The 23,060-nt window shown below is 36.4% G+C and overlaps 7 protein-coding genes across 10 annotated transcripts; 3 read left to right on the top strand and 4 right to left on the bottom strand.

Moving 5' to 3' along the window:
- Positions 1–528: 528 nt before the first annotated feature.
- Positions 529–2,529, top strand: LOC123003909. The gene is made up of 6 exons (XM_044396964.1): positions 529–846; positions 908–1,258; positions 1,305–1,454; positions 1,509–1,772; positions 1,819–2,228; positions 2,273–2,529. Exons 2-6 carry the CDS (start codon positions 1,126–1,128, stop codon positions 2,474–2,476), a joined length of 1,161 nt encoding a protein of 386 aa, XP_044252899.1. The 5' UTR covers positions 529–846; positions 908–1,125; the 3' UTR covers positions 2,477–2,529.
- On the bottom strand, positions 2,473–5,928 carry LOC123003907 (proton-coupled folate transporter). 3 transcript variants are annotated; one of them, XM_044396960.1, is made up of 6 exons: positions 5,723–5,928; positions 4,419–5,001; positions 3,115–3,639; positions 2,897–2,980; positions 2,691–2,847; positions 2,473–2,640 (listed from the first exon to the last, which is right to left on the bottom strand). In XM_044396960.1, the coding sequence occupies exons 1-6, from the start codon at positions 5,750–5,752 to the stop codon at positions 2,556–2,558; spliced, it is 1,464 nt and encodes a 487-aa protein (XP_044252895.1). In that variant the 5' UTR covers positions 5,753–5,928; the 3' UTR covers positions 2,473–2,555. The 3 variants fall into 3 exon arrangements, with proteins under 3 accessions (XP_044252895.1, XP_044252896.1, XP_044252897.1); XM_044396961.1 differs by lacking the exon at positions 5,723–5,928 and adding an exon at positions 5,550–5,654; XM_044396962.1 differs by lacking the exon at positions 5,723–5,928 and adding an exon at positions 5,116–5,231.
- Positions 5,929–6,077: 149 nt separating this feature from the next.
- On the bottom strand, positions 6,078–7,798 carry LOC123003908 (26S proteasome non-ATPase regulatory subunit 12). The gene is made up of 3 exons (XM_044396963.1): positions 7,680–7,798; positions 6,494–7,542; positions 6,078–6,448 (listed from the first exon to the last, which is right to left on the bottom strand). The coding sequence occupies exons 2-3, from the start codon at positions 7,528–7,530 to the stop codon at positions 6,130–6,132; spliced, it is 1,356 nt and encodes a 451-aa protein (XP_044252898.1). The 5' UTR covers positions 7,531–7,542; positions 7,680–7,798; the 3' UTR covers positions 6,078–6,129.
- Positions 7,799–8,257: 459 nt separating this feature from the next.
- LOC123003906 (testis-expressed protein 2) lies at positions 8,258–13,671 on the top strand. Of its 2 annotated transcripts, XM_044396958.1 has the most exons (8): positions 8,258–8,463; positions 8,516–8,615; positions 8,727–8,858; positions 9,370–9,509; positions 9,659–10,951; positions 11,006–11,125; positions 12,546–12,719; positions 12,770–13,671. In XM_044396958.1, the coding sequence occupies exons 2-8, from the start codon at positions 8,570–8,572 to the stop codon at positions 13,595–13,597; spliced, it is 2,733 nt and encodes a 910-aa protein (XP_044252893.1). In that variant the 5' UTR covers positions 8,258–8,463; positions 8,516–8,569; the 3' UTR covers positions 13,598–13,671. The 2 variants fall into 2 exon arrangements, with proteins under 2 accessions (XP_044252893.1, XP_044252894.1); XM_044396959.1 differs by lacking the exon at positions 8,516–8,615.
- A 1,179-nt stretch (positions 13,672–14,850) lies between these two features.
- Positions 14,851–17,527, bottom strand: LOC123016204 (ankyrin repeat and zinc finger domain-containing protein 1-like). Its single transcript, XM_044416444.1, has 3 exons — positions 17,193–17,527; positions 16,307–17,143; positions 14,851–15,952 (listed from the first exon to the last, which is right to left on the bottom strand). The coding sequence occupies exons 1-3, from the start codon at positions 17,281–17,283 to the stop codon at positions 15,051–15,053; spliced, it is 1,830 nt and encodes a 609-aa protein (XP_044272379.1). The 5' UTR covers positions 17,284–17,527; the 3' UTR covers positions 14,851–15,050.
- A 61-nt stretch (positions 17,528–17,588) lies between these two features.
- On the bottom strand, positions 17,589–18,424 carry LOC123003721 (ADP-ribosylation factor-like protein 6-interacting protein 6). The gene is made up of 3 exons (XM_044396678.1): positions 18,164–18,424; positions 17,881–18,115; positions 17,589–17,829 (listed from the first exon to the last, which is right to left on the bottom strand). The coding sequence occupies exons 1-3, from the start codon at positions 18,324–18,326 to the stop codon at positions 17,721–17,723; spliced, it is 507 nt and encodes a 168-aa protein (XP_044252613.1). The 5' UTR covers positions 18,327–18,424; the 3' UTR covers positions 17,589–17,720.
- On the top strand, positions 18,148–20,359 carry LOC123004152 (unconventional myosin ID-like). The gene is made up of 2 exons (XM_044397270.1): positions 18,148–18,649; positions 20,206–20,359. The coding sequence occupies exons 1-2, from the start codon at positions 18,561–18,563 to the stop codon at positions 20,357–20,359; spliced, it is 243 nt and encodes an 80-aa protein (XP_044253205.1). The 5' UTR covers positions 18,148–18,560.
- The last annotated feature ends 2,701 nt before the right edge of the window (positions 20,360–23,060 follow it).

The raw sequence follows: 23,060 nt of genomic DNA, 5'->3' as shown, positions 1-23,060 counted from the left end.
ATAGTGGACACTTCTCTGGGTAAATTTGTAAGAATTGAGTTGTGTAAATCTGACTTTAAACATCCAATTCGGGACATATCTATTAAAAATGACGATTCTGAAAAAGTCAGGTTAGAATACTTCACATATCGTATAAAATCTAGTGCGCCTGTTACAATTGTTGACACAATTTAGTTATTTCTGCTGCCAACATAGACACAACCCACACACTAGAGGTCGCGAGTAGGGGTTGCCAACTTTGAAATAAATTTAACAGGCACTATAAATTGACCGCGACTTTATAGTGATGGTAAATAAAAAATAAGAAAATTTGATCTTGATTATCTTAATTCTATCCTTCAATAATGATTTTAGTTCGTTGTGTTATCGAATTTATAAAATGGTTTTTTAAGCAAATACTGGGGTTAAGACTGATTTTTAGTCAAATAAGTTGTATTTTGCTCCACACTGTAATTTTTTTTCAGAGATGAGAATGAGAACTGAAACGTGATGTAGGTAATTTAATTTCAGGTAAAGTCTGTTTTTTTAAAGGAACTGTCAGACAATCTTAACGTTGGCATCACTAGCAAATTTATTCATGGTAATTTTAATAAAGGAAGTTGGCAGTTCCGCTTTTTGATTTATTAATTTGAAAACAAATGCCAAAAACAGTCAAACAGTTCTAACGTTGGCTACACTAGCAAATTTATTCATGGTATTTATAATAAAGGAAGTTGGCAGTTCCGCTTTTTGGTTTATTAGTTTGAAAACATGTCAAAAAACGTCAAAATTTTGACATTTCAAACATAACCAAATTTTCTAGAGACAAAAAAAGGTAACAAGGCACACCAACTTTTTCAATCAAAGGTAACAAAAATAGCCTTTCAAGAACTCAATTTATCAACACCAAAAGTGTTATAATTTATAGCGTGTTTGTTGAAAACACTTTTCTTTAATTTCACCCATTCATTAAGACTTTCTAATGAGGTAATTTGTGTAATTTCCTCGGGCCGGAAATTCCGCACAAGTTCAAGTTTATGTAAGAAGTGTAACCGACCCATTGACCTAGAAAATCTGCACTGAGAAGAAGAAGATGCTCGAAACTGTTAGTCGTGCACGTGTTTCGCGTCCAAACTCCTCACAAAAATGAAGAAGAAACTGTGCTTTCTTCTCCTTTACATAGCCCCCATAACGGCGGCGCCAAAACTGCCGAATTTCGACATTTGGAGTGACAACAATGGAGTGAGCCCCGATGTGGACGCCTCCCGCCTACCCAAAGGTTTGTATTTCCCCCGCGAAACTTTCTCAATTGGATTTTCCCCCAGTTTTGAATTTTTTCCCCGTCCCGGTGGAGGAGGAATGCCTCTCGGACGACCGGCGTCGCCGAGGCATCTGCATGAACGCCTACGAGTGCAAAATCGAAGGGGGCACTTCCCACGGGGCTTGCGCCCTCGGCTTCGGCGTGTGCTGCGTCTGTAAGCCTTTCAAATCCCGAGACAAGCCCAAAAAACCCCAAATTCGAATTACAGTCACCGCCACCTGCAACGAAGAAATCCACAATAACATCACCTATTTCGTGAACCCCCATTTCCCGGATTTGTCCAAAGACATGGACTCGTGTTCCCTCACAGTGAAGAAAATTGACCCGGAAATATCGCAATTTCGACTCGATTTCATCCATTTTAATCTAGGACAACCGAATCGCAAAACCGGAGTTTGCGAAGACGATGTTTTCGTCCTGATTGGTGGACGGAGACAATTGAAACTGTGTGGGTTAAACAGCGGCCAACACGGTAATTCCCCCAAAATTGAATTATCATGTGATTTCCCCAATTTTAGTCTATTTCGATGTCGAGAATTTGGATTCGGTGGCCAGGATCGAAATGAAATTGGGGAAAAAAGCAGTGACGCGTTTGTGGGAAGTCCGGGTTACCCAAATCCCCTTTACCCAAAGAGCGCCCGTTGGGTGTTTGCAATACCACACGGGAACCACCGGAACTGTCAAAACGATGAATTTCGCCGAAAATGGCCGACATTTAGCCGATCAAGACTACAATATTTGCATTCGACAGGAGCAAGAAATGTGCAGTATAGTATACGAGCCGTGTCACGAGAACGCCTTCCGAATATCGCCGAACAATGACGAAGATGTGATCGAGGATGTGGGCTCGGGGGAAGCACCGGAATCGAGAGCCGACGAGTGCTCGGATAAAGTCGTATTGCCGTGCGACTCCGAGGATTTACTAATGGTAGAAATTGAGGAGTTTTTCCCCAAATTGTATTTGTTTTTCAGCCGCAAGCTGTCGGACCTGGTTTTTGTACATTGGTACATTGCGGGGAATCCCTATGCCCGGCCGGGGAAAACCCCTGTCGTATCGAAAGCAGCATCACGCCGTTCGTGATCGGAGTCCATTTCGGGTCCAGTGTGGGGGAATCCCCGCCCGATGATAATCTAGGAATGTGTCTTAATTACGAGCAAATGCCATGTAACGTGTGATTTTTTTTTAATTTATTGTTAAAAACTAGTCAAATATAAAAATTAGGAATGTTTTTGGTGTTTTCTTGAGCAATACTGGTCAGGAATCATCTTCGAGGCACTCGGTTTTTACCTCTTCGTCCTCATGGATGAGATACTCGTCTTTTGCTTTGATATGAATGAATCTGAAAAAATTGTAACAAAAAATTGTTTTTTTTTAAATAAATTGACTCACAAGATTAAAACAAAAACGGCCATTTGAGTGGCCATCGTGAGATAAAAAATTGCATTAGGATGCGTGTGAATAGTCGCATTGTACACTTTACTGTACATCGTACCCGAAATTAGGGGAATGGCGTTGTCTGCAACTGCCAGCACTGAGAGCGTTTTACCTGAAACACAAAAATCACCAAACTGGGTGGTTGGCACCACGTCATTTACCTTTTTCGGAATTTGCGACTAATTTGGAGACCATTGACCTAATCACGGGGGCTACGATGGGGCCAATTGCCACAAATACGCCTCCTGGGTATAAAAATTAAGTTAAGTCAATTTTTTGCAACACAAGCATATGCAACCAATATTACGTGTTGTATTGTTGGTTGCAGACTTGAATAATGATAAGTTAGGAAAAATATGTTATGTGATGATTGTCGCACCTAGATAGAACATCCACGCGTCGTCGGCCATGGCGAAGCAAATTCGCCCCACGGAGTGCGCTAGGGCACCAATCATGATGATGATTGTGTCCCTCCAGCCGAAGACTCTGCTCATTAGTGGCATAGCGAGGAGGAGGAAGACGTCCTGGATGGCCGATTGTACCGTCCGAAAATTACTAAACTCGTCAAATGTCCACTTGAATATCAATTGGACGTATAAATAGCTCATGGCTTTTTCGTCTCTTTGAAACGTGTAAAAAGCCATCATTAGGATTAAAATCAGGAGGTAAGACCTCCGGTTATGACGTCGTGACTTGAAGAGTGTTTTTCCCGTATCCACGACGTGGTTATAATCGAAAAAGTCGGTGAAGAGATTCGGGGCTTCACTCAGCGGCTTTTGGCGGTTATTCGTCCGCCAATCTAGTCGCAAATAACTGTAGACTATCGACAGGACTAAAAGAGCGACGTTGATACTGAACATAATCGCGTAGGATTTGTCCACGACTTGGTTGAATAGAACTTTGCCTAAAAAAATGTGTATTAAATCGCGTTTAAAAAAAACTAGGGAATTTTGTGTCGGTTGGTGACACGTAGCAGAATTATTCAAGTAGGCGTTGAAAAAATAACTCGAACTGTGCGTTATTTGAAAATGAAATTTGATCACTTTTTCATGTTCACCACCGAAAATTCCGGAAATCGTTAAATTTCCTAAAAAATTGTGTATTAACTCGTGTTAAAAAAAACTAGGAAATTTTGTGGTAACGGTTGGTAACACGTAGCAGAATTACTCAAGAAGGCATTGAAAAATCAACTCAGATTGACATTTGTCATTCTTGTGCGTTATCTGAAAATGAATTTTGACCACTTTTTCATGTTCACCACCGAAAATCTCGGAAATTGATAAGTTCCCTAAAAAATTGTGTTTTTTCAAAAAAAAAAACTAGGAAATTTTGTGTCGGTTGGTAACACGTAGCAGAATTATTCAAGAAGGCGTCGATAAATCAACTCGGACTGACATGTGTCATTCTTGTGCGATATTTGAAAATGAATTTGACGATTTTTCCATGTTCACCACTGAAAATTCCGGAAATTGTTAAATTTCCTAAAAAATTGTGTATTAAAACGTGTTTAAAAAAAATTGGGAATTTTGTGTCGGTTGGTAACACGTATTTTGACGATTTTTTCATGTTCACCAGGGAAAATTCCGGAAATTGGTAACTTTATTCCAATTGTCATTGTCACCAACATTAGAAACACAAAACACACTAGATCATTACCGCACTCAAAGTGTTTTGGAGTCGTACCTAGAGCAATCCCCGTGGGCATCGTCGCCAAGTAGCACACCTCCAAGAGCGTGACCCTCATCGTGCGACTCTCCTGCGAGGAAACATCCACTAAGTAGGTAAAAGCCGCGGCGAAGATGGCCACATCGGCCCCCGTGAGCGCCATGGGTAGCGTCGCCGTGTACACGACATACTCCAAAGGCCACGCATCCTGCGTGGCGTTCACCACCACCATCGCCGAGTAGTACAGCTTGCCGGTGAGGCCGATCAGGAGGGGCAGTTTCCTGCCGCGTTTGTCGGACCAAGCCCCCATGAACAGGGCCAAAATGATGGGCCCCACATGCCCCGCCACGTCATTGTACAAGTGGAAGTTGGACACGGTCACTTGCACCTCCTTGTTGAGCTCCTTGTACTCGGTGAGGTTGTCGCAAATGGAGGCGTTGAGGCCGTGGTTGACACGACAGGCCTTGTTCACGAAGAAGGCCTGCTCCACCACCGAGGTGGTCATGAACGCCATCATGTAGAGCACCATGGTGGGCTCCACGGTGATGAGCGAGAGGTAGTGCAAGAGGGGCCGGCGCTCCGAGCCCCACGGCGAAGGCATCTAAATAGCCAATAAATTAACTTTTTTACCAAAAAATTGCCTTACATTGGTCACATTTTTCGTGACCAAAAGTGAGGTTAAGTTGCGAAATTAACGTAAAAAACAAGTTTTTACCAATTTCGGCAATTAAATCGTCTTTGAAAACAATTACAAAACACTTTAATTGATTTTGTTTTGAGTTATTGGCAAATTTTCCATAAAAACCGAGCCGATGGAATTATTACTAAAAGTGAGGTTAAGTTGCGCAATCAAATTATCGTAAAAACACGTTTTAACAAGTTGGGCAATTAAATAGTCTTAGAAAACAATTACAAAACACTTTAATTTGATTTATTGTCAAAATTTTCATAAAAAAACAGAAAATTTAATTTTGAATAGGGCCCCCTTGCATGGTTTTCAGAGTTGCTAAGTTATAGAAAATTACTAATCTGCCTAAATCCCCAAGTCGATGTCTTATCTCCCCAATTTGGTGTAAAAAATTCCTAAATTGCGTCATAAAAATGTAATAAAATTTGTTTTATTTCAGTTGTAAAAAATCTGATTCTTACCTTGACGCGACTGTGAGGTAAATTGAAACGTTTTTATGCTATCGTATTCGTAAAAAGATGACTAATTTGCATATTTCCGTTAATAGAAGAAGTTCAAATACTTGAGTTGAGAACAGGTTGAGTAATATTTTTTTTGCATTTATTAATATTGCGTGATAAAATCTAGTACCTACCTTATTTGTAATATGTTCGGTTGAGGTCATTTTTCAAAATTCAAGCTCCTATTATTGATTTTTTTTTTAAGACCAAGAAACCAGTTTTTGGCCCCCCAACACTGTCAAAACATGCTTCAAATGATACTAAACTTGGGTCTTTTATCAGGTCATTAAGACACAATGTTCAACTATTGTTCTATTTAATCACGGCAATCAACAAATTAAAAATAATCCCGAAAAAACATCTTTACATAATAATTATCGTCTGTGGTTCAATAAATAAGCTTAAAGGTTACTCAAGGATGTATTTATTTAAGATTGTTGATAAATCGGTGATTGTATTTATCAAGTGTGTCACAAGAAAACACTCGGAAATAATTAAATTCACACTATTTATTAGTAAAGTAATTAAAATAATAGAAAAATCAAGCCGTGGCTTGGAGATGCTTATGCACACACTCCTCCTTATTAATAAGATGCGTAGTTTTGTTGACCAATTGCATGAGAGACGCCAAATCGTGTGCCCAATCATTGAGCACATCGCTGGGGTCCTTACTTTGTTGAAAATGCACAACCCCCGAAGGCCTATCAGTCTTGGCTTGCACACTTTTACTAACCACCATTTGCGACAAAAACTCCTCGGTTTCACCCGGTGACAAGTCCAACAAATCGGCCATTCTTGCAATCTTAATCCTGGTGTAGTACTTCGCCATGACACGAATATTGTGCTCAACGACACGATTCCTGAAACTTGAAATTAATATTTTTCAAAAAAAAACCCAAACTCACTTTAAATCATTCCAACGTTTTTTGGCTTGCTCATTTCCACTGAAAACCGGTGTTGAGAGCAACTCTTTTTCGTAAATTTCACACAAACCCGACCATTTGATCAATTCTGAGGTGGTGAAGAGTTTTAATAATTGTTTGTACATTGGGATTTCCTCGAGGACTTTATCAGTCAAGACACGATGTGTCAAATCGGCTTGTTCGTTGTCATGGGGGGCTAGTATTAAGTACAAGACAACGGCACGTGCGGCCTTTTGGCGTTCCAGAGGCTCCGATTGGATATTAGGTGTGTTTAAAACAGCCCTATAGTGCTTACAAGTGGCCAAATAGGAGCCTTCATGCTGGTCCAACTCCATCATAAGTCGGTAATATTTCAATTTCAAGTCTTGGGTGCCCTCATCATCGAAAAACTTCGTATTGATTTTCTTCGAAATGATTTGGGTCCTGATATAGTCCTGTTTGGCCAAACATAACCTCATTTGTTCCAAAATCAACTCAACTTTCTCTCTTTTGTCCATTGAACCGTAGGTTTCGACTTGTAATTCTTGGATTATATTCGCCGCTTCGGAGATGTCGCCTTCTTCTTCGCGTATTTTCGCTAGTTTGTGCGTCAATCTCGCTCTTTCGACCTCGACGTAGATTTTACCCTCTGTGACCTGTCGTAGAGTGTCAATTAGTTTGATTTTTGTCTCTTTATCGGGGGTTTGGTCCACGTAAGAGCAACATTCCTGGACCATTTTCGCCACGGCTTGTTTCAATTGGGAGCGTCGTTTGGTTAGAAGGACGATGTGTTCGTTGAGAGCGCCCCAATTGTGGGCCTCTTTGCAGATTTGGACGATGGCGACTAGGACGCGGCCGGTGGAGACCATGTCGGCCCCGGTGCGGGTTTGCTTCTCAAGGGCTAGGAGCTGGTCAAGGGCGTCGTGGAGTTTGCCCCCTTGGGCCAGTTTCTTGCATTCGGGGATTTTCTCGTCGCATGTCGAGCTATAGTCCACCTCCATTTTCACGATCTTGCCGGAATCGGTCGCTATTGAGTCCATTTTGGTGGCTAACTAAAATAAGTTGATTTGAAAAATGTAACATAACCTCAAAAAATTAAATTCGAAATTGTGCAAAACTAGAAGCAATTAACGAACTAATTTAGACTGGAATCAACTTTAATTAACTTAATTATGGAAATTTTACTTACTTTGTGTCACGAAACAACAGTTTTTTGATGATTTTTCAATTCACAATAAATAGCCAGTCATCAAGACTTTTGACATTGGTAATCAGGGTTACCAACGGCGTTTTACTAAAAGTCTTTAAAGTTCAACAAAATGACAAAAACTCAAAAAACCTTATAATATAGCTCCAAGTTTTTTAAATTAAACTAACAAAAGAGAGATTCAGAAAATGGCAAACAAAAATTTTTAACGAATAGGGATCTAGGCTCGAAATTAGTTTCTTTAATACAGAGCAAAAAATATATCTACCCTTGTAAAGTTTTATATTAAGCTTATTAAAAGTTACCAGTAGTTGCAAAAAGTTTAATTTTGAGACATTTTTTTAAATCTGTTTATTAATTCTTGAATGAAAATCAAAATCCGCTAGAACTAGTAAAAAATTCTCTAAGTTGGCGACACTTTTTGTGACTGTTGACTGTTTATAAAAAAAAAATTCGGTTTATCTTTCATCATTGAAAGTTGTCTAAAAACCAATTTGCTATTTATTTTATAATTGTTGACTATTAAAGAAATAAGCTCGGGTTGGGGTCCTATTTTAAAAACTCTACGTTGGCAACAATGCGCAATGACAGGCCGATTTCCAAATGACAAGTGTAAACGAATGTAATTAAATTTTATAGAATTATTCTTGAATTAAACCTGAATTACTTGTTGTCAAGTAGAGAAGATAACGGATAAATCGATAATAGTGTCATTTCCTTCAATGCACGTAATTGTAATGTTGCAAAATGGAACAATTCAATAAAGGTAAAAATTTCATTACCCTTTAAACTTCCATTGATAGTCCTCGAATTTGTAGCCAACTAACACCTCCCGACCTTCTAAGCCACCAACTAACCCTTTTTTATAAAATATGAGTAAAAAGAAAGACGGTAAAATTACATTAGGAATGTTAAAAGGTAAAAGGTATATGTCGTGTGTTGTGACACTTTATAATACCCATTTGTTTGTAGTTACTAGTCGTAATTTTAACGAATTTGCCCCAAATTCACACATTTGCATTTTTTTAGGTAAACCAGTCACCACTTCAGTTCCTACGATTTCCATCAAATTTCACGCAAATGCAGAACAGTTAGAGGAATTGTACGCGAGCGACGATGAACACACCAACGATACCACGACAGCCCCCACGGGGGCGGCAGGTAATCCCATCCACCAACAATAATGTTGCAATAAAATGGTACGTTCCTAAGCAATAATTTTTTTTATGGATTCAATTGCCTAGAAACGCCCATGTTTGTTGCATAGGTAATTGGTACGTTGCTAAGCAATAATTTTCTATGCCTTTTGTTGCCTAGAAACGACCACCTTTCATGGTACATTTGACTATTTCAAAAATTTAGATTACCACGCAACGCCGTCTTGATTTTTTAATTTTATCAACGAAAATGGTACATTAAACGACCTTGAAATTGAAATTGCATATTTTCAAGGTGATGTGAGTAAAAAAAGTAAATATTACTATTTGAAACATGAATATGTACTTACAAGAGGCGAACATGGTGTTGCTTTTTCCATTATTATTCACGAAACTAGAATGAAATTCGATAATTATTCGCAACAAATCTAATTTTTTGTTATCGAATGTTGCAATGTTGAATTTTGTTTAATCTGTGATTGGAGTTGTGATTAAGTGTTTAAAAAAAAAAATAGGAGTTAGTGAGCCCGAGAGTAGCCCCTTGAAGTTGCTCCCTCGTCTGGTGAAGCGGTCAACGAGTATAGACATCACCCCAAACCCCAATATTGATGCTTCGCCCCCTTCAGACCCGTGGCGATTTTTCTCCGATATCAAAGTAATAAAAGTCAAAAAAAAAAAGGGATTTTGGAGCCTTCCCCCACCACTATGACGTAGTGATGATCACGCATGCGTACTAATAAAGTCATAGTGGTGGGGGGATGTTGCAAAATCCCCTATTTGCACTACAAAACGTCCCAATTTCAGGGTAAAATAACGAAAAGTGTCGAGGATAAAATCACTGAAATAAAATCGCGCAATCATGAAGAAGGTTCACCGCTTCGAACCTCGAAAGTAAAAGATAGTAAAGAAAATTCGAGTTTGTCCGATTCGGAGGATTTATCTGAGAGTAGTATATCGAAAACTTGTGGTATTTTTTCGACAACTGAAGGCGCGGAAATGTCGAGTGACGATGATGACACTCCCTCGATCGAAAAGGATCGAAATGTGGGTTTGAGACAACGATTCAGGTTGCTCAAGTCGAAGACAGGGGGCGCTAGAGAAGGGACAATCAGTCGGAAGAATTTAGCGAGTATTTATAGCATAAATAATGATAAAATCGAGCAAGCTTTGCCTGAAGAAAATGACATTGAGAGTGCCGTGGATGCGTTGGAAGAAATCGGCGCGAATTTTAAAATTCTCAAAGAGATTGAGCACGATTTTGATAATATTAAAATCGACGAGGAGAATGTTGTTAATATTAAGGAAGTGAGTGGTGATGAAATGAAGGAAAAATCCATTGTTTATGCACCGGTGGGTTTTGTGGATTTGAGAGGGAGGAATACAATTGAAGGAAAAAAAAATATTTCCACTAAAGGGTTTCACTTTATTGCAGTTCTCTTCTTCTATGTTTTGATTCATAGTTATTCGAGTTATTTGGCTGGTTTTTTGATCGGTGTTTTTGTGACTTGTGTTTTTTATTATGTGAAAATTTTACTCGAGACTCCGGCTAAAAGTCCGCCGATTGCCGTTCCGACTTCTCGAGATATTTTGCAAATTCCAGCAGTGAAAGAATTTCAACCGTTGACTAAATACGAGGGTTGGGTTAACGAATTTCCCGATAATTACAACCCCCACACTTATCACATAAGTCAGACTCAATCGGTGTTTTTGCGTCTGCAAGGCAATCTCCTTCGGTTGAGTCACACTAAATCGAAAGTGGCGAAAAGGGCGCTTTGGAACGAGCCGAAAATCAAACCGATTTTTACACATCATCGTGTTTATAATTTGTCTGGGGCTCAAGTGGAGTTGTTGCCTGTGGGGTTGGCGAAAAAGCGACATTGGAGTAAGAAATACCCAATTTGTGTCACGTTGAATAAGGACCAAATGGATTTTGTTGAATCGCCGATTGAGAAAAAACGGAATCAAGGGAGTAAGAAAAAGTTCTCGATTTTGGCACAAAGGTTTAGTAAATTGACGGAGGAGGAGAATGAGGATTTTGAGGGGGATTCGGAGAATTCGAGGGCGAGTAGTCCCTCACCTCTCTCACCAGATGATTCGGTTAGTGATGAATTTTTTATTTTTATTTTTTTTTAATTTAAGTAATTTTTCAAGGATGATAAATTGTTAAATGAAGCTTTGGACGATGCGTTGAAAGATGAGGAAAATGAAGGGTTACTCGACGATGAGTTTGATTCAATTCCGGACGATTGGAGTGCTCTAACACCACCAGATGTATTTTATATTTTTTTAACTAGTCGGGTTTTTTAAACGGAAAAGTCAAAATTTTGATAAAATATCTTGTGCCTAAGGAATTACAATTTAAATTTGAAAATATTTACATTTTTCCTAATTAATTTTATTATTGGAATATAGGATACTTAACTATTAGCCTCGGCTTCGTCTCGGATATACTTCTAATTTGAAGAACGTTTTTGAATGCAAATTGGTAAAAAAAACGTATTTTGAGATTTTTTTTTAGAAAGTTTTAACTATTTTAATTAAATAATTGGTAGAAGTTTTCAATTAAAGTATTAAATTGGAAAATATAGTATTCTGTATTTTATGTTTGTTGGTTATCATTAAAAAAAGTTTTGAAAAAAAAATTAAAATAAAAATTTTGCATAAAGAGAATACTATGAATTTTCAAAAACTGTTTTTTTTTGTTTTTTTAGTTTGGTAATCATTAAAAAAATATATAACTACTAGCCTCGGCTTTGCCTTGGTAAGTTTTTTATATTAATTTTAATAACTAATAATTTTAAAATATTTTTTTATGAGAGTACATAATTGCAACTTATATTTGAAAACACTCATATTTTTTATCTAGTTTAATTTTTATTATTAGGAAATACAGAGTGCGCCAAAACTCGCGTCCCAGACCAAAATGCCATATGAGATAAGATACCAGGAATATAGAAAAATAAAAAAAAAAATCCAAGTTTTTTTTGCTACACGCTATTAGAAGTGGAAACAAGGAAGCTGTATCTTGAATTGTAAATAATTATCAAAAAACAAGATCATGAGTGTCATTAAATAGACATAAAAAAATGTCAAATGTCAAAAAAATAAATTTTTTGACAGATAGAATTTTTTACATGTTCTTAGAATCTTATCTTACTTGAAATTTTTTCGGTGTTTTGAGATTTTGTGAGACTCTTAATTAAATTCTCAAAGTAATTACAAATTTAATTAGAAAATTCCGCCAAATTTCCAAGTTTTTTGCTACAAGAAGAGGAAACAAGGAAGCTGTATCCTAAATTGTAAATAATTATAAAAAAACAAGATCATCATTATCATTAATTAAATAGACATAAAAAAATGTCAAAATTTTTGACAGACAGAACTTTTTAAACATTTTTTTCCATGTTCCTGGAATCTTATTTTGAATTTATTTCGAAGTTTTGAGATTTTGTGAGACTGTTAATTAAATTCTTAAAGTAATTAAAAATTGAATTAGAAAATGCCGCAAAATTCCCTACTTTCTGAAATTTATTTTTTTTTATTTAAAAATGGTGCAAAGTAGAAAAAATACTGTATGATACCTCATTCAAAAACTGGATTTGCCAATGGTGCCAACGTTAAGACTGTTTGACATTTCCGTTTAAAAAAACAGACTTTGCTAATTATCACAAGTGATAATAATACGTTGTAGGAAAGTCCAACTCAAACGAAATTATTTTTGTTCGGACGAACTGATCGAGAGAAAGAAGACTGGTTTAGGAGACTTAAAGCGGCCACTCACAAAGGGGGCAACTTACCCTCAAGTGACACAAGTGAAGTTTTGACCGAAACCGACTACATAAAATATATGATGATTTTCAATAAAGTAAGCATTGAAATAAGAAAAAAACATTTTTGTGTATTTTTTTTTTCTAGATTAAGGTCGAAAGTGACGTTCAGTGGATCAACTCTTTGGTGGGACGAGTCTTTTTCGATTGTTTGCGCGACGAGAATTTCACTCAAGGACTCAAGGATAAAATCCAGAGTAAATTATCGTCGATTAAGCTTCCCTATTTCATTGAAGGTTTAATGGTGACTGAGCTAAATCTGGGTAAAACCCCCCCAGTGATCCACAAAGCCACCAAACCGAATTTAGACGAACGCGGCTTGTGGATCGATCTCGATGTAACATACGAAGGTTTAGTCGTCTTAATTTTACAAACAAAACTCAATTTAATGAAACTAAAACAGCCCCACTCGAACGAAACCACCAAAGAACGTTCAGCCATGTTCAATTCCGACGTGGAGGATTCCCCCGAAAGCACCTCCGATGAGGAAACCCCCATTTTCCCCAATCCTCCAACACTCGAGTCCGGTAATACGAGTAAAAAATTCATCAAAATGGTAGATCGCATAGCCGAATCCAAGTTTTTCCAAGCTGCGACCGAATATAGATACATCAAGAAGGCAATGGAAGGGGTTTCCAACACCGATTTGCGACTCAAAGTCGAGATTAAAGAGTTGGTGGGGACGTTAGTTTTGAATATTCCATCGCCGCCTAGTGACCGGATTTGGATTGGGTTTAGGCCAACCCCCGAGCTGGCTCTGGGGGCGCAACCCATCGTCGGTGAACGGAATATAACCTTCCTGAGGATCACCAGTTGGATTGAGAAGAAATTGCGTTTGGAATTTCAGAAATTGCTGGTGATACCCAACATGGAAGACTTTATTGTACCTGTGATGACTCCCAAATTACCCGAATAAGTGATAATAGTACAGGGCACGCTTTCGTCTAGTCTCGATGTGAATAAAACCTTCATTTTTCTATTTTGCGTCAACTGTCTAGTGTATTTTTTGTTTCATTGTTGGTGACGTCCAGTGTTGCCAGCTCAAAACAATGAAATTCACTGAAAACTTAACAGATTTACACCTATTCTCACCAGATTACAATATTTAAATTTTTTTAACACTGTCGAAGCATAAATCTCGCAAAACTGCTCCAAAATGTGCGAAAAATTCGAAAACAGGTAATGTTATTTCATTTAGTCTAATTCTATTAATTTTTTGGTTAGTTTTTAATTAAATTTTGCAAAATATCGATTGGCAACACTGAATTAGTGGTAATCCTTCTAAATTTGTCAGAAATGTCGCAAACGAATGACAATTGACTATAAAAGTTTGACGTTTGAATTTGAAAATCAAGGTTGCCAAATTAAATTTTTAATTTAAGACCAAATCATTTATAGTCACCCAACCAATATTTTATTTGATGTTTTTTTGGTTTGTTTTAGGAAAAACTTGCAATTAACACCATTTTCATCTTAATTTTTTGACAAAATTTCACTCAAAAAGTGTTAAATCGAATGAAACAAACGAAATAACATCGATTTAGATTTATTTTTGTTGTGTTTAAGAATGTTTTGACAATATCCTGCAAAATAAATGGAGCGAGACACGCTAAAATAATATCAATTTCAATCTAATTTGATAATTTTTCGGTCAGTTTTAGCAAACATTTGAATGTATTTTAAAAACGTGCTGAAACCCTGTAAAAATGCAAAAATAACACTAGTTTTGGCCTAATTTGATAAATTTTCGGTTTGTTTTTAACGAAATTTTGGAAAATAGTTCCGTTTCTGGCTAAAAACATACTAAAACGCTCAGAAATTGACAAAATAATGTACTTTTTGACCCATTTTAGCGATTTTTTTACCTTGTTGAGTGAAATATCACTTAGAAAAACAAAACTATCTCTCGATTTTTCTATTTGAATTTGAGAAAATTTAGCATTTGAGTTTCTGCATGGTTAAAAAAACGTGCAAAATGCTCAAAAAAAATACAAAACGTTTCCGAAAAAACTATCAGGAATTAGAATTTTTACAAAAGTTTTCACTAAATCATTAAACTAGTATAAAAAAATCCCCTGGCAACACTGACGTCAGTTCGACCAAAATTCCCTAAATCTTCTCGCGCAAAATAGAAAAAACATTATTAGACAGCAATAATTTGTTCCTCAACTCGCCGCTTCGCGGCTCGTTTCGGAACAACTTTTGCTTGAATGGATTATATTTACGTTCAGTATGAAAAAAAAAAAACTAATTTTGTAATTTTCTACCAAAGGACCAAATCTGTGAATTGTTAGATATTTTTAGAGAAATTATTTGATGACTTCCTTGATGCATTTACTTAGTTGAATTTTTTTCAGTACAATAAACTCCTACAAGATTGGGTGTTGTAATCGGTGAGCCTTGAGACACTCCACCGAACAAAACCTATTCCCCAGGTACTCAAACGGTACTTTTCCTGTAATATCACAAGCACATAGAAAACACCGCGTTATTACAGTCCCGGACTGACTTAAAATCCTGCGTTCGGCGGCCAAAGCCCGTTTTTCGCGATCACTCAGTTTCAGGAATCTTTCTTTTTCCATTTCTTCGCGTTTTTTGACCTCATTTTCCCGTTTTTTAATCTTCTCTTTTTCCTTTTTGATTTTCCTTTGCGCTCGCTTCTTCTCGGCTAATTCCTCCGGTGTTAGGACGTTGGTCGGTATTTGGGCCTTGTTGTAGTTGTATTTTTCGGGGAAATCCCGCGCGAATTGTTTCAACGTTTCCCGAATTTCCCTACTCTGTGTACAGGTGTAGGGAGTTTGTTGCTTGTGGTTTTTCACACAGGGATTGGCCCCTTTTTCGAGTAGAAGAAACTCCAGTGTTGCATTTTGTTCGTTCATTGCGGCGATGTGAAGTGAAGTATTCCCTTCATCGTCGATAATTTCATCAACATTGTCGTTTATAAACCGTGATAAGGCGGCAACGTCGCCTTTTTGCAACACTTGGATTAAGTCTTGTTTTTGTTTCGTTTTAGTTTTTTTCGGTTTTCTTTTCTTTCTCTGTTCGGGAGTGAGCGTGTCCTCAAACTCCTGGAGTGACTCGACAAACGAAATTTCCGTATTTTCACTCGACAAGTTTAAGGCTTCATCATCGGAACTACTTTCATGAGTGACGGGTAGAGGGCGCTCTACTATTTCCCTAGATTTGGCCCTATCAATACACGGCGACTTGATTTTGCTCCGTTTTGTGTTTTTTCGGCGTGTGAAATGTTGAATTGCTGTCTCTAACGAGTCTGAAATGGGAAATTTTCATCGAATTATTTTCGTATCAACAATAAATTACTCCCTAGGATTTAGGGATATTCGTGAATAGGTTGCCATAGATTTGGTTAGGTTGGTTTTTAGTGACAAACAAAAGATATCGGAACTAGTGTCAAAAATTTAGGTTAAGTCACCTGTCAGTTTGTATAGAATAGTTGACAAAAAACGTCAACCGTCAACAACAAGGGGTAACCAACACTAGGCATTCAAAATTACTTCTGAAAATTCTAGTTACAAACAACATGAAAAACGTAATTTTCCTAAAAATTCAAATCCTAGGTGGTAATTTCTTGTTGACAAGTCTTTATGACCCAAAATTGACTTACGATACACTTGGGCCGTGGTCATTTCCAAATGGACTCGTTTTACTTCGGTAAAAGTCGCCCTTCGAGTCGAAAACGGGATTGTTCGTAGTCTAGTATCGTTTTTGTCAAAAATGGGGGAATTACCCCCGAAGAGAACCCCCCGGTTGTAGGGCCCCGCAGCCCTGTATAAAATAAGTGCGCATTGATCCAATTGTGTTTTCCACGTGTCAATAATTCCTCTCACGTGTTGTACTAAAGCTTGTTCGTTGTAGCGTCTCAAAGACGCCCCTGCACTTTTGGGGCCCGAACCCCCACTTTTACTGTCACGGGAGGATTGGACCCCCCCTTGACCGGCCCTTACCGTGTAACAATGAAACGTTTTATGTGCAACAACCTCGTTGTTATCGAAGACAGCCCCCGCGAAGTGCCCCCCACCCAACATCAACACAGCCCACTTCCGGTTATTGACACAGTCTTGCAATCTCTTCCACAATGTTTCATTTGATAATTCCTCTTTTTTTTGGTAAATCAGACACGAGTATATGGAAAAGACAGTCCCGCAGGAGGATTGCAGGAAGACTTTGCCTTGAGCTGTGGCAAAACTGTCTAAATTGTCGTCTTTTTCCGAGTCTGAGCCCGAAATGCTTGAAATATCGTCATGGGTGGTCTTCTCGTCGAACTCCTCTTCGGTTATTGGGGGCTTTTGGGCCAGGGATTGGCGCAGGTTGTAGCGGTGCCAGTCGAGTTTGTAATGTTCGCGTTGTTGGCACACCTGATCGAATTCTACCCGGCAGTAGGAACAAGCTAGGGAGTTTGGGTTTTCAGGGAGCCACTCGTTCGAAACGAAAGTTTCTACATCTAGGGTGAGATTCATTCAAAAATAAATGTTTCATTCTAGGGAACGTACCTTCAATGTCGTTGTTCTCTAGTAAAATGCTTTTTATTCCAGGTGTGACAATTTCGTGGAACTTTTCATCAAAAATTTTCAAACACTCCATAGTAAACTAGACCGGACATCAAGACTCAACTGTTAATTAATAAATAACTCGCAATGTTGTGAAATCCCAAAAATGCATTACACGTGTCACCAAATTTAGTACCAACGGTACAAAATAAAATTCACCAGTCTCTCACTTTGACCGATTAGAGGTGAAAGCTATTATTAATTTGTGCTTTTACGTTATTTTAATAATTTAAAATAAATAACAAGACACATAAAATGACTCTTAATGTCGTCAACCCAAAAATGTACCAACAAGTCACTAAATTTACTACCAACGATACGAAATAAAATTCACCAAACTTAATTCAAGAAATTTATTGGTTTATTGCCACTTCACATTGTAAATAATTTAATATAAATATAATGAGGTTGTATAATTTAAAACAATTAGTTTCATAACTAATACTTTTGTGAATATAATTACTTACGCAATTAAGAAAATTCGATGTTAATATTCCGCCAGTACATGTAAAAAGCGACTGAGATTCCCATAATGAGTGCAAAAACGTAGTTTAGATGAAACGAATGTCCTGATCGTGACCTACAACCCCCATAAGTCAATCAATTACCAACCTTGCGACTGAAAAATTACTTGTATTTATTGGGCGAAAGGGGGCTTGGTGGTTGCACCCCTGGCACATCCGAGTCCAAATAAACCATCAACCAGGTGAAATAAGTCGTAAAAATGCCACAAACGACGGGTAACCAAACTTTACTAAATTTCACAACATTTTTCCAAACGTGATAATACATCACGTTACCATCGTCATTGACAGTTTCAAACGTAAACAAACGACGTTCGACAAAAAACTGTTTAATGTCATAATCTACAAGATTTTTTTTTGTTTAATTTAAATTTTATTAATGTTACTTACGATGGGCGGAGTAGATTTTCGTCACAATCACTGTCAAAGACAACACTAGCCCCACTAGAGCCAATCTCCACTCGCTCAAAACGGGCTTTTCCGTTTTGAGGTTAGATCTACGTGACGAAAGTGGGGTACTTTCGTACTTTTGGCTCAGTCTTTGCCGCAGCATTTTTCGATTTTGTTACTATTTTGTATTTTGTTTACGTATTTTTGACGTTTGGTGGTGACGTAACAGCGCCGCCATTTTATCCGCCACGTGACCACAAGTCGACCAATCGCGATCATTCTCTACGTGTGGTAACAAACATAAGAACATCGCGGGTTGACTCATCAGTAGTCAGACGACCGGTGGCCGTGTAAGAATGATAAGAAATTAAAAACACGCAAAAAAATATATCCAAAAATGCAAATGCAACGAGAAGTCGGCGTCGGCGATTTTGTCCTTTTGGACAAGATTGATTTAGATAATTTCATGAAAAACCTGGAACTCAGGTGAGTTTTCATTTTTTTTTTTACCTGATCTAGACAACCGTCGGGTGCGACTATTAACATCACAGGTGGCTTTGTTTAATAACAAAAGAAGTACGTCCACGGCACACTTTGATTCGATTTGCGGTTTTGGCATTTTACGCTTCGAATTAGGTAACCGCCAATTATATTTCTTCACTCGAATACGAAATTAATTCGAATTAATAAAACTTTTCTTTTATTTTTTTAATGAGATAAATGAGCGGAACACTTGTTACTTATCTACTAAATATTGATATTAGTGATAGGAGAATGTGCACTTTCGTTTGTTTTATGACATAATTGCTGTTATTTCAAGTTTTCCAAGTAAAATAATACATTTTTCGCATGGGATTACAATCAAGGTGGGTCATGGACGGCGATTCAGGTGTTACCGACCTGAAACAATCGAATTTTTTTCAGGAATATGTTGTTAATTATTCTCCTATCTAATCTTTTATTTCATTCGACAATTCCAAGAGTGCTTGATGCACCCACATGTGTTAAAAACGTGGTGAATCCCCTCACGACACAGATGACTTGATCCAAGTGTTTTATTCAATTTGACAGATAAACATTAAAATGTCACTTTTTTACATCAAATTAGCGCTAATTGTGCCAATAATTAAAACAATATTTTAACAAGACGTCAGTCTAGAGTTTAGTCACAGCTGACTCGATTTGTTTTCTTCTCTGAATCATAATTTTCTCCCAGTGATGTCATCGCCGGTTTAATTAATGCAATTTAGCAATTCTTTTTATTTTGACACATATCGTAAAAGCCATTTAAAGATAAAAAAGATAAGATTACGATTGGGGATTTAAAAATTTAAAATGGATAAATAGATTTCGATATGTGCTATATGTAGGTGTAGAATAATAAAAGATGTCTGGATATGCGTTTGAAATTTATAATAATTGGCGAATAAATCAGAAATTTATGATTTTCTTATTATTGCTGTCAAAAGTTAAATTGCGTTTTTGACAGGTGACATTTATGTATGGTTTTTTTTTGTTTGACTGTATTTTTATGTTGGGTTAATTGGCAACACTGGCGATAAAATGCGTATTTCCTCATTTATAAATATTTTTTAATTGACATTTTTTAGATTAGGAACTGACGAATTGTTTGATTCAAAACAAAATTAATAATTTTTGCAATAATAAAACTTTTAAGGCGGCCGGAAACCTAAAACATTTGTTGTCTTATCTGTGTCGTATTATTTGATAATAAAAGTGCGGATTTTGGTTAATAAACCTTCCACATTCTTTCATGTAGGAAAAGTCACGTCGTCACGATTAAATAACTGTAAAAAAAGTCAAACGGAAGGAGGAAACAAGGGAATTGATTAGTACGCAAAGGACAAGAAAAGTCACTTACATGCCTGAATAACTCGTCGAAAGTGTGAAAATAATGTCGTCATGCGACATTAATAACACACGTGTCATGTGATCTAAAATTGGAAAGGGTGCAAATTGAACCAAATATAAACTCGCAATCAAGTTGCCTGACCCCATAAACCTCTATTTATCGGTTTCAGGTTCAAACATGGCAAGATTTACACCTACATTGGCGAGGTTTGCGTCTCGGTTAATCCCTACAAGACGATGAATATCTACGACCAAAAATTCATCGATCAGTATAAAGGTAATCAATCTAGCCTTGATCCTTATCAATTACTACTTGATAATTGAATTCGCGGTGAAACCGCACCAGATAACGATTGGCGAAAATAAAAAATTGTCCCGCCACTGGATTACTATCGTTGCTAGGACAATGATTTTTTATACCCTTTAGTTACCATGGTTACGTTCATACTACCAGGGCAGTGTTGCCAACTGAGAACAATTAAATTCACTGAAAAGTTACCAGATTTACACCTATTTTACCAGATTATATAATTTAAATTGCAAATCTGCTCAAAAACGTGCTGAAACGCTCGAAAAATTCAGAAATAGATAATGCTATTTCATTTAGTCTAATTTCATAATTTTTTGGCTTGTTTTTAATTAATTTTGTGAAATACCGAGTGACAAAAAATATATTGGCAAAAGTAAAGTAATTCTTCTAAATTTGTTATCAGAATGTTGCAGGCAGTGTTGCCAGATGTGGTGAAATTTCACCAGATCTGGTGGTTTTCGTGTTAGTCTGGTGATTTGGTGAAAACTTTTGTAAAAATTCTAATATCTGGTGATTTTTTTGGAAATGAAAAAAACTGTTTTTCGAGCATTTTCCATGTTTTCAACCAGAAAATTTATTATTTCGTCAAATTTTTTCAAAAAAGTCTGCCAAATTGGTTAAAAATAGTTCTGTTTGCTTTTAACAAGATTTTACTAAATAGGCTCAAAAATGACAATTTATTTTTGTCTTTTGCGACTTTTTCAGCTAGAAACACAATTATTTCTCCAAAAATTCAACAAACTCGACCAAAAACGGCGGTACTTTTGCACTTTTCCAGTGTTTAAGCTCGTTTTTGTGATAAAAACAAAGAAAATTCTAAAAATTTCGTTGAAGCAGGTCACAAAATTTAATCGAAAATGACATCATTTATCATTTGTTTTGGAAAATTTTGTCTAAACACGCTTAAAAAATCACAAAAACATTAATTGATATTGATATTATTTTTTTGATTGTTTCACTCGTTTTAACTAGTTTTTGAGCAAAATAAGACAAAAATAACCCAAGAATGTTCTTAAACACGTTTTTGTAATACAATCTCAGGTCTATTGCCAGATTTCGCTAAAACGAACTGAAAAAAACAACATATTAAGTCGAAAATTGCATTTCTTGACAGTTTTAGCACGTTTTTTTTAGCTAGAAAAGCAATTATTTCGCAAAATTGCATTAAAAACAAGCCAAAAAACAAAGAATTAGGCCAAAAATAATATACAGAGTGATTCTTAAATAGACCGACAAAATTTTATCACAGCTTCCCAACGATAAATGGAGGCAAACTGTACGATTTTTACGTTTAAAAAAAAAAAGATTATACTATGATATTTTTAACTCTTATTAGTCTTTAAGTTGATCATCTCTTTCTTTTTCGAATGCTTTTTAGCAAAATTTTGTTAATAGCAAGTCACAAATTTAGCAAAGTAGCCTAAAAACGGCATTTTTGGCCTTTTTCGAGTGTTTAAGCATATTTTTGAGAGATAAAAACACAAAAAGTTCGAAATATTGCGTTGAATCAGGCTGAAAATTACAAAATTAAATCGAAATTGAACAATAGGTTCATTTATTTTGCAAAATCTTGTCTAAATACGCCTAAAAAAATCACAAAAAGGATTGATATTGATGTCATTTTGTTTACTTCACTCGATTTAACTGGTTTTTGAGCAAAATTAAGACAAAATAAGCTGAGAAACTACAAAACTTGGCCGAAAATGCTTTTAAGCACGTTTTTGTACTAAAATCTTAGCTTCTTCGCTAGATTTCGCTAAAACAAACTATACTACAATCAAGAAATTAAGTCTAGAATTACATTATTTTTGCATTTTTCGAGCGTTTTAGCACGATTTCAGCTAGAAACGCAATTATTTCGCAAAATTTTGTTACAAACAAGCCGAAAAAATCACAGAAATAATCCGAAATGCATATAATTTTTGCTTTGTTCAAGAGTTTAAGCGGATTTTTAAGCGTTTTTTGTGAGATATAGCCATACAAATTGTAATTGTGATCTGGTGAAAATTTGGCGAATTTTTCAACTCGTATTTGGTGAATTTTATGTTTTTGATCTGGCAACACTGGTTTCATGTGACGGCTTAATCAGCAATCGCCCATCGCAAATTAATGACAGTTGCCTATAAAAGTTTGACGTTTTAATTTGAAAATCAGTGTTGCCAAATTAAATTTTAAATTTGACACCAAATCATTTTCTCATTGAAAAACATGCTAAAAAACTTGATAAAGACCAAAATAATGATTTGATTTGATGTTTTTTTGGTTTGTTTTAGCAAAATCTTGCAATTAACACAATTTTCGATCATATTTTGTATTTTTCGTCTTATTTTTTTGAAAGTGTTAAATCGAATGAAACAAACGAAATAATATCAATTTAGATTTATTTTTGTTGTGTTTTTGACAATATCCTGCAAAATAAATGAGTCTCTGGTTCAAAAACGAACTAAATCAAGCGAAACAAGCTAAAATGCTATCAATTTCAATCTAATTTGGTAATTTTTCCGTCAGTTTTAACAAAAATTTGAATGTATTTTAAAAACGTGCTAAAACACTCTAAAAATGCAAAAATAACACTAGTTTTGGCCTAATTTGATAAATTTTCGGTTTGTTTTTAACGAAATTTTGCAAAATAGTTCAATTTCTGGCTAAAAACAAACTAAAACGCTCAGAAATTGACAAAATAATGTACTTTTTGACCCATTTTAGCGATTTTTT

The sequence above is a fragment of the Tribolium madens genome, unplaced genomic scaffold, assembly GCF_015345945.1.
Source record: "Tribolium madens isolate multiple individuals breed KSU strain unplaced genomic scaffold, Tmad_KSU_1.1 Scaffold_1;HRSCAF=32;Tcas5.2_LG8, whole genome shotgun sequence".
NCBI classification, from domain to species: domain Eukaryota; kingdom Metazoa; phylum Arthropoda; class Insecta; order Coleoptera; family Tenebrionidae; genus Tribolium; species Tribolium madens.
The sequence above is the reverse complement of the archived record's forward strand: the minus strand, read 5'-3'. Positions and strand labels throughout refer to the sequence as shown.

Coding starts and splice junctions, on each gene's coding strand:
- LOC123003721 (XM_044396678.1), bottom strand. CDS start 18,326: ATGCTGCGGCAAAGACTGAGCCAAAAGTACGAAAGTACCCCACTTTCG. Junction 18,116..18,163: donor GAAAATCTACTCCGCCCATC/GTAAGTAACATT, acceptor AAAATCTTGTAG/ATTATGACATTAAACAGTTT. Junction 17,830..17,880: donor CTTTCGCCCAATAAATACAA/GTAATTTTTCAG, acceptor TGGGGGTTGTAG/GTCACGATCAGGACATTCGT.
- LOC123003907 (XM_044396960.1), bottom strand. CDS start 5,752: ATGACCTCAACCGAACATATTACAAATAAG. Junction 2,981..3,114: donor CGCGTGGATGTTCTATCTAG/GTGCGACAATCA, acceptor TTTTATACCCAG/GAGGCGTATTTGTGGCAATT. Junction 2,641..2,690: donor GCCGTTTTTGTTTTAATCTT/GTGAGTCAATTT, acceptor CAATTTTTTCAG/ATTCATTCATATCAAAGCAA.
- LOC123003909 (XM_044396964.1), top strand. CDS start 1,126: ATGAAGAAGAAACTGTGCTTTCTTCTCCTTTACATAGCCCCCATAACG. Junction 1,773..1,818: donor GTTAAACAGCGGCCAACACG/GTAATTCCCCCA, acceptor CCCCAATTTTAG/TCTATTTCGATGTCGAGAAT. Junction 2,229..2,272: donor ACTCCGAGGATTTACTAATG/GTAGAAATTGAG, acceptor TTTGTTTTTCAG/CCGCAAGCTGTCGGACCTGG.
- LOC123003908 (XM_044396963.1), bottom strand. CDS start 7,530: ATGGACTCAATAGCGACCGATTCCGGCAAGATCGTGAAAATGGAGGTG. Junction 6,449..6,493: donor AAACGTTGGAATGATTTAAA/GTGAGTTTGGGT, acceptor TTCAAGTTTCAG/GAATCGTGTCGTTGAGCACA.
- LOC123003906 (XM_044396958.1), top strand. CDS start 8,570: ATGAGTAAAAAGAAAGACGGTAAAATTACATTAGGAATGTTAAAAG. Junction 8,616..8,726: donor TACATTAGGAATGTTAAAAG/GTAAAAGGTATA, acceptor GCATTTTTTTAG/GTAAACCAGTCACCACTTCA. Junction 11,126..12,545: donor GTGCTCTAACACCACCAGAT/GTATTTTATATT, acceptor AATACGTTGTAG/GAAAGTCCAACTCAAACGAA.
- LOC123016204 (XM_044416444.1), bottom strand. CDS start 17,283: ATGGAGTGTTTGAAAATTTTTGATGAAAAGTTCCACGAAATTGTCACA. Junction 17,144..17,192: donor AGAGAACAACGACATTGAAG/GTACGTTCCCTA, acceptor ATCTCACCCTAG/ATGTAGAAACTTTCGTTTCG. Junction 15,953..16,306: donor GACCACGGCCCAAGTGTATC/GTAAGTCAATTT, acceptor TTCCCATTTCAG/ACTCGTTAGAGACAGCAATT.
- LOC123004152 (XM_044397270.1), top strand. CDS start 18,561: ATGCAAATGCAACGAGAAGTCGGCGTCGGCGATTTTGTCCTTTTGGAC. Junction 18,650..20,205: donor ATGAAAAACCTGGAACTCAG/GTGAGTTTTCAT, acceptor TATCGGTTTCAG/GTTCAAACATGGCAAGATTT.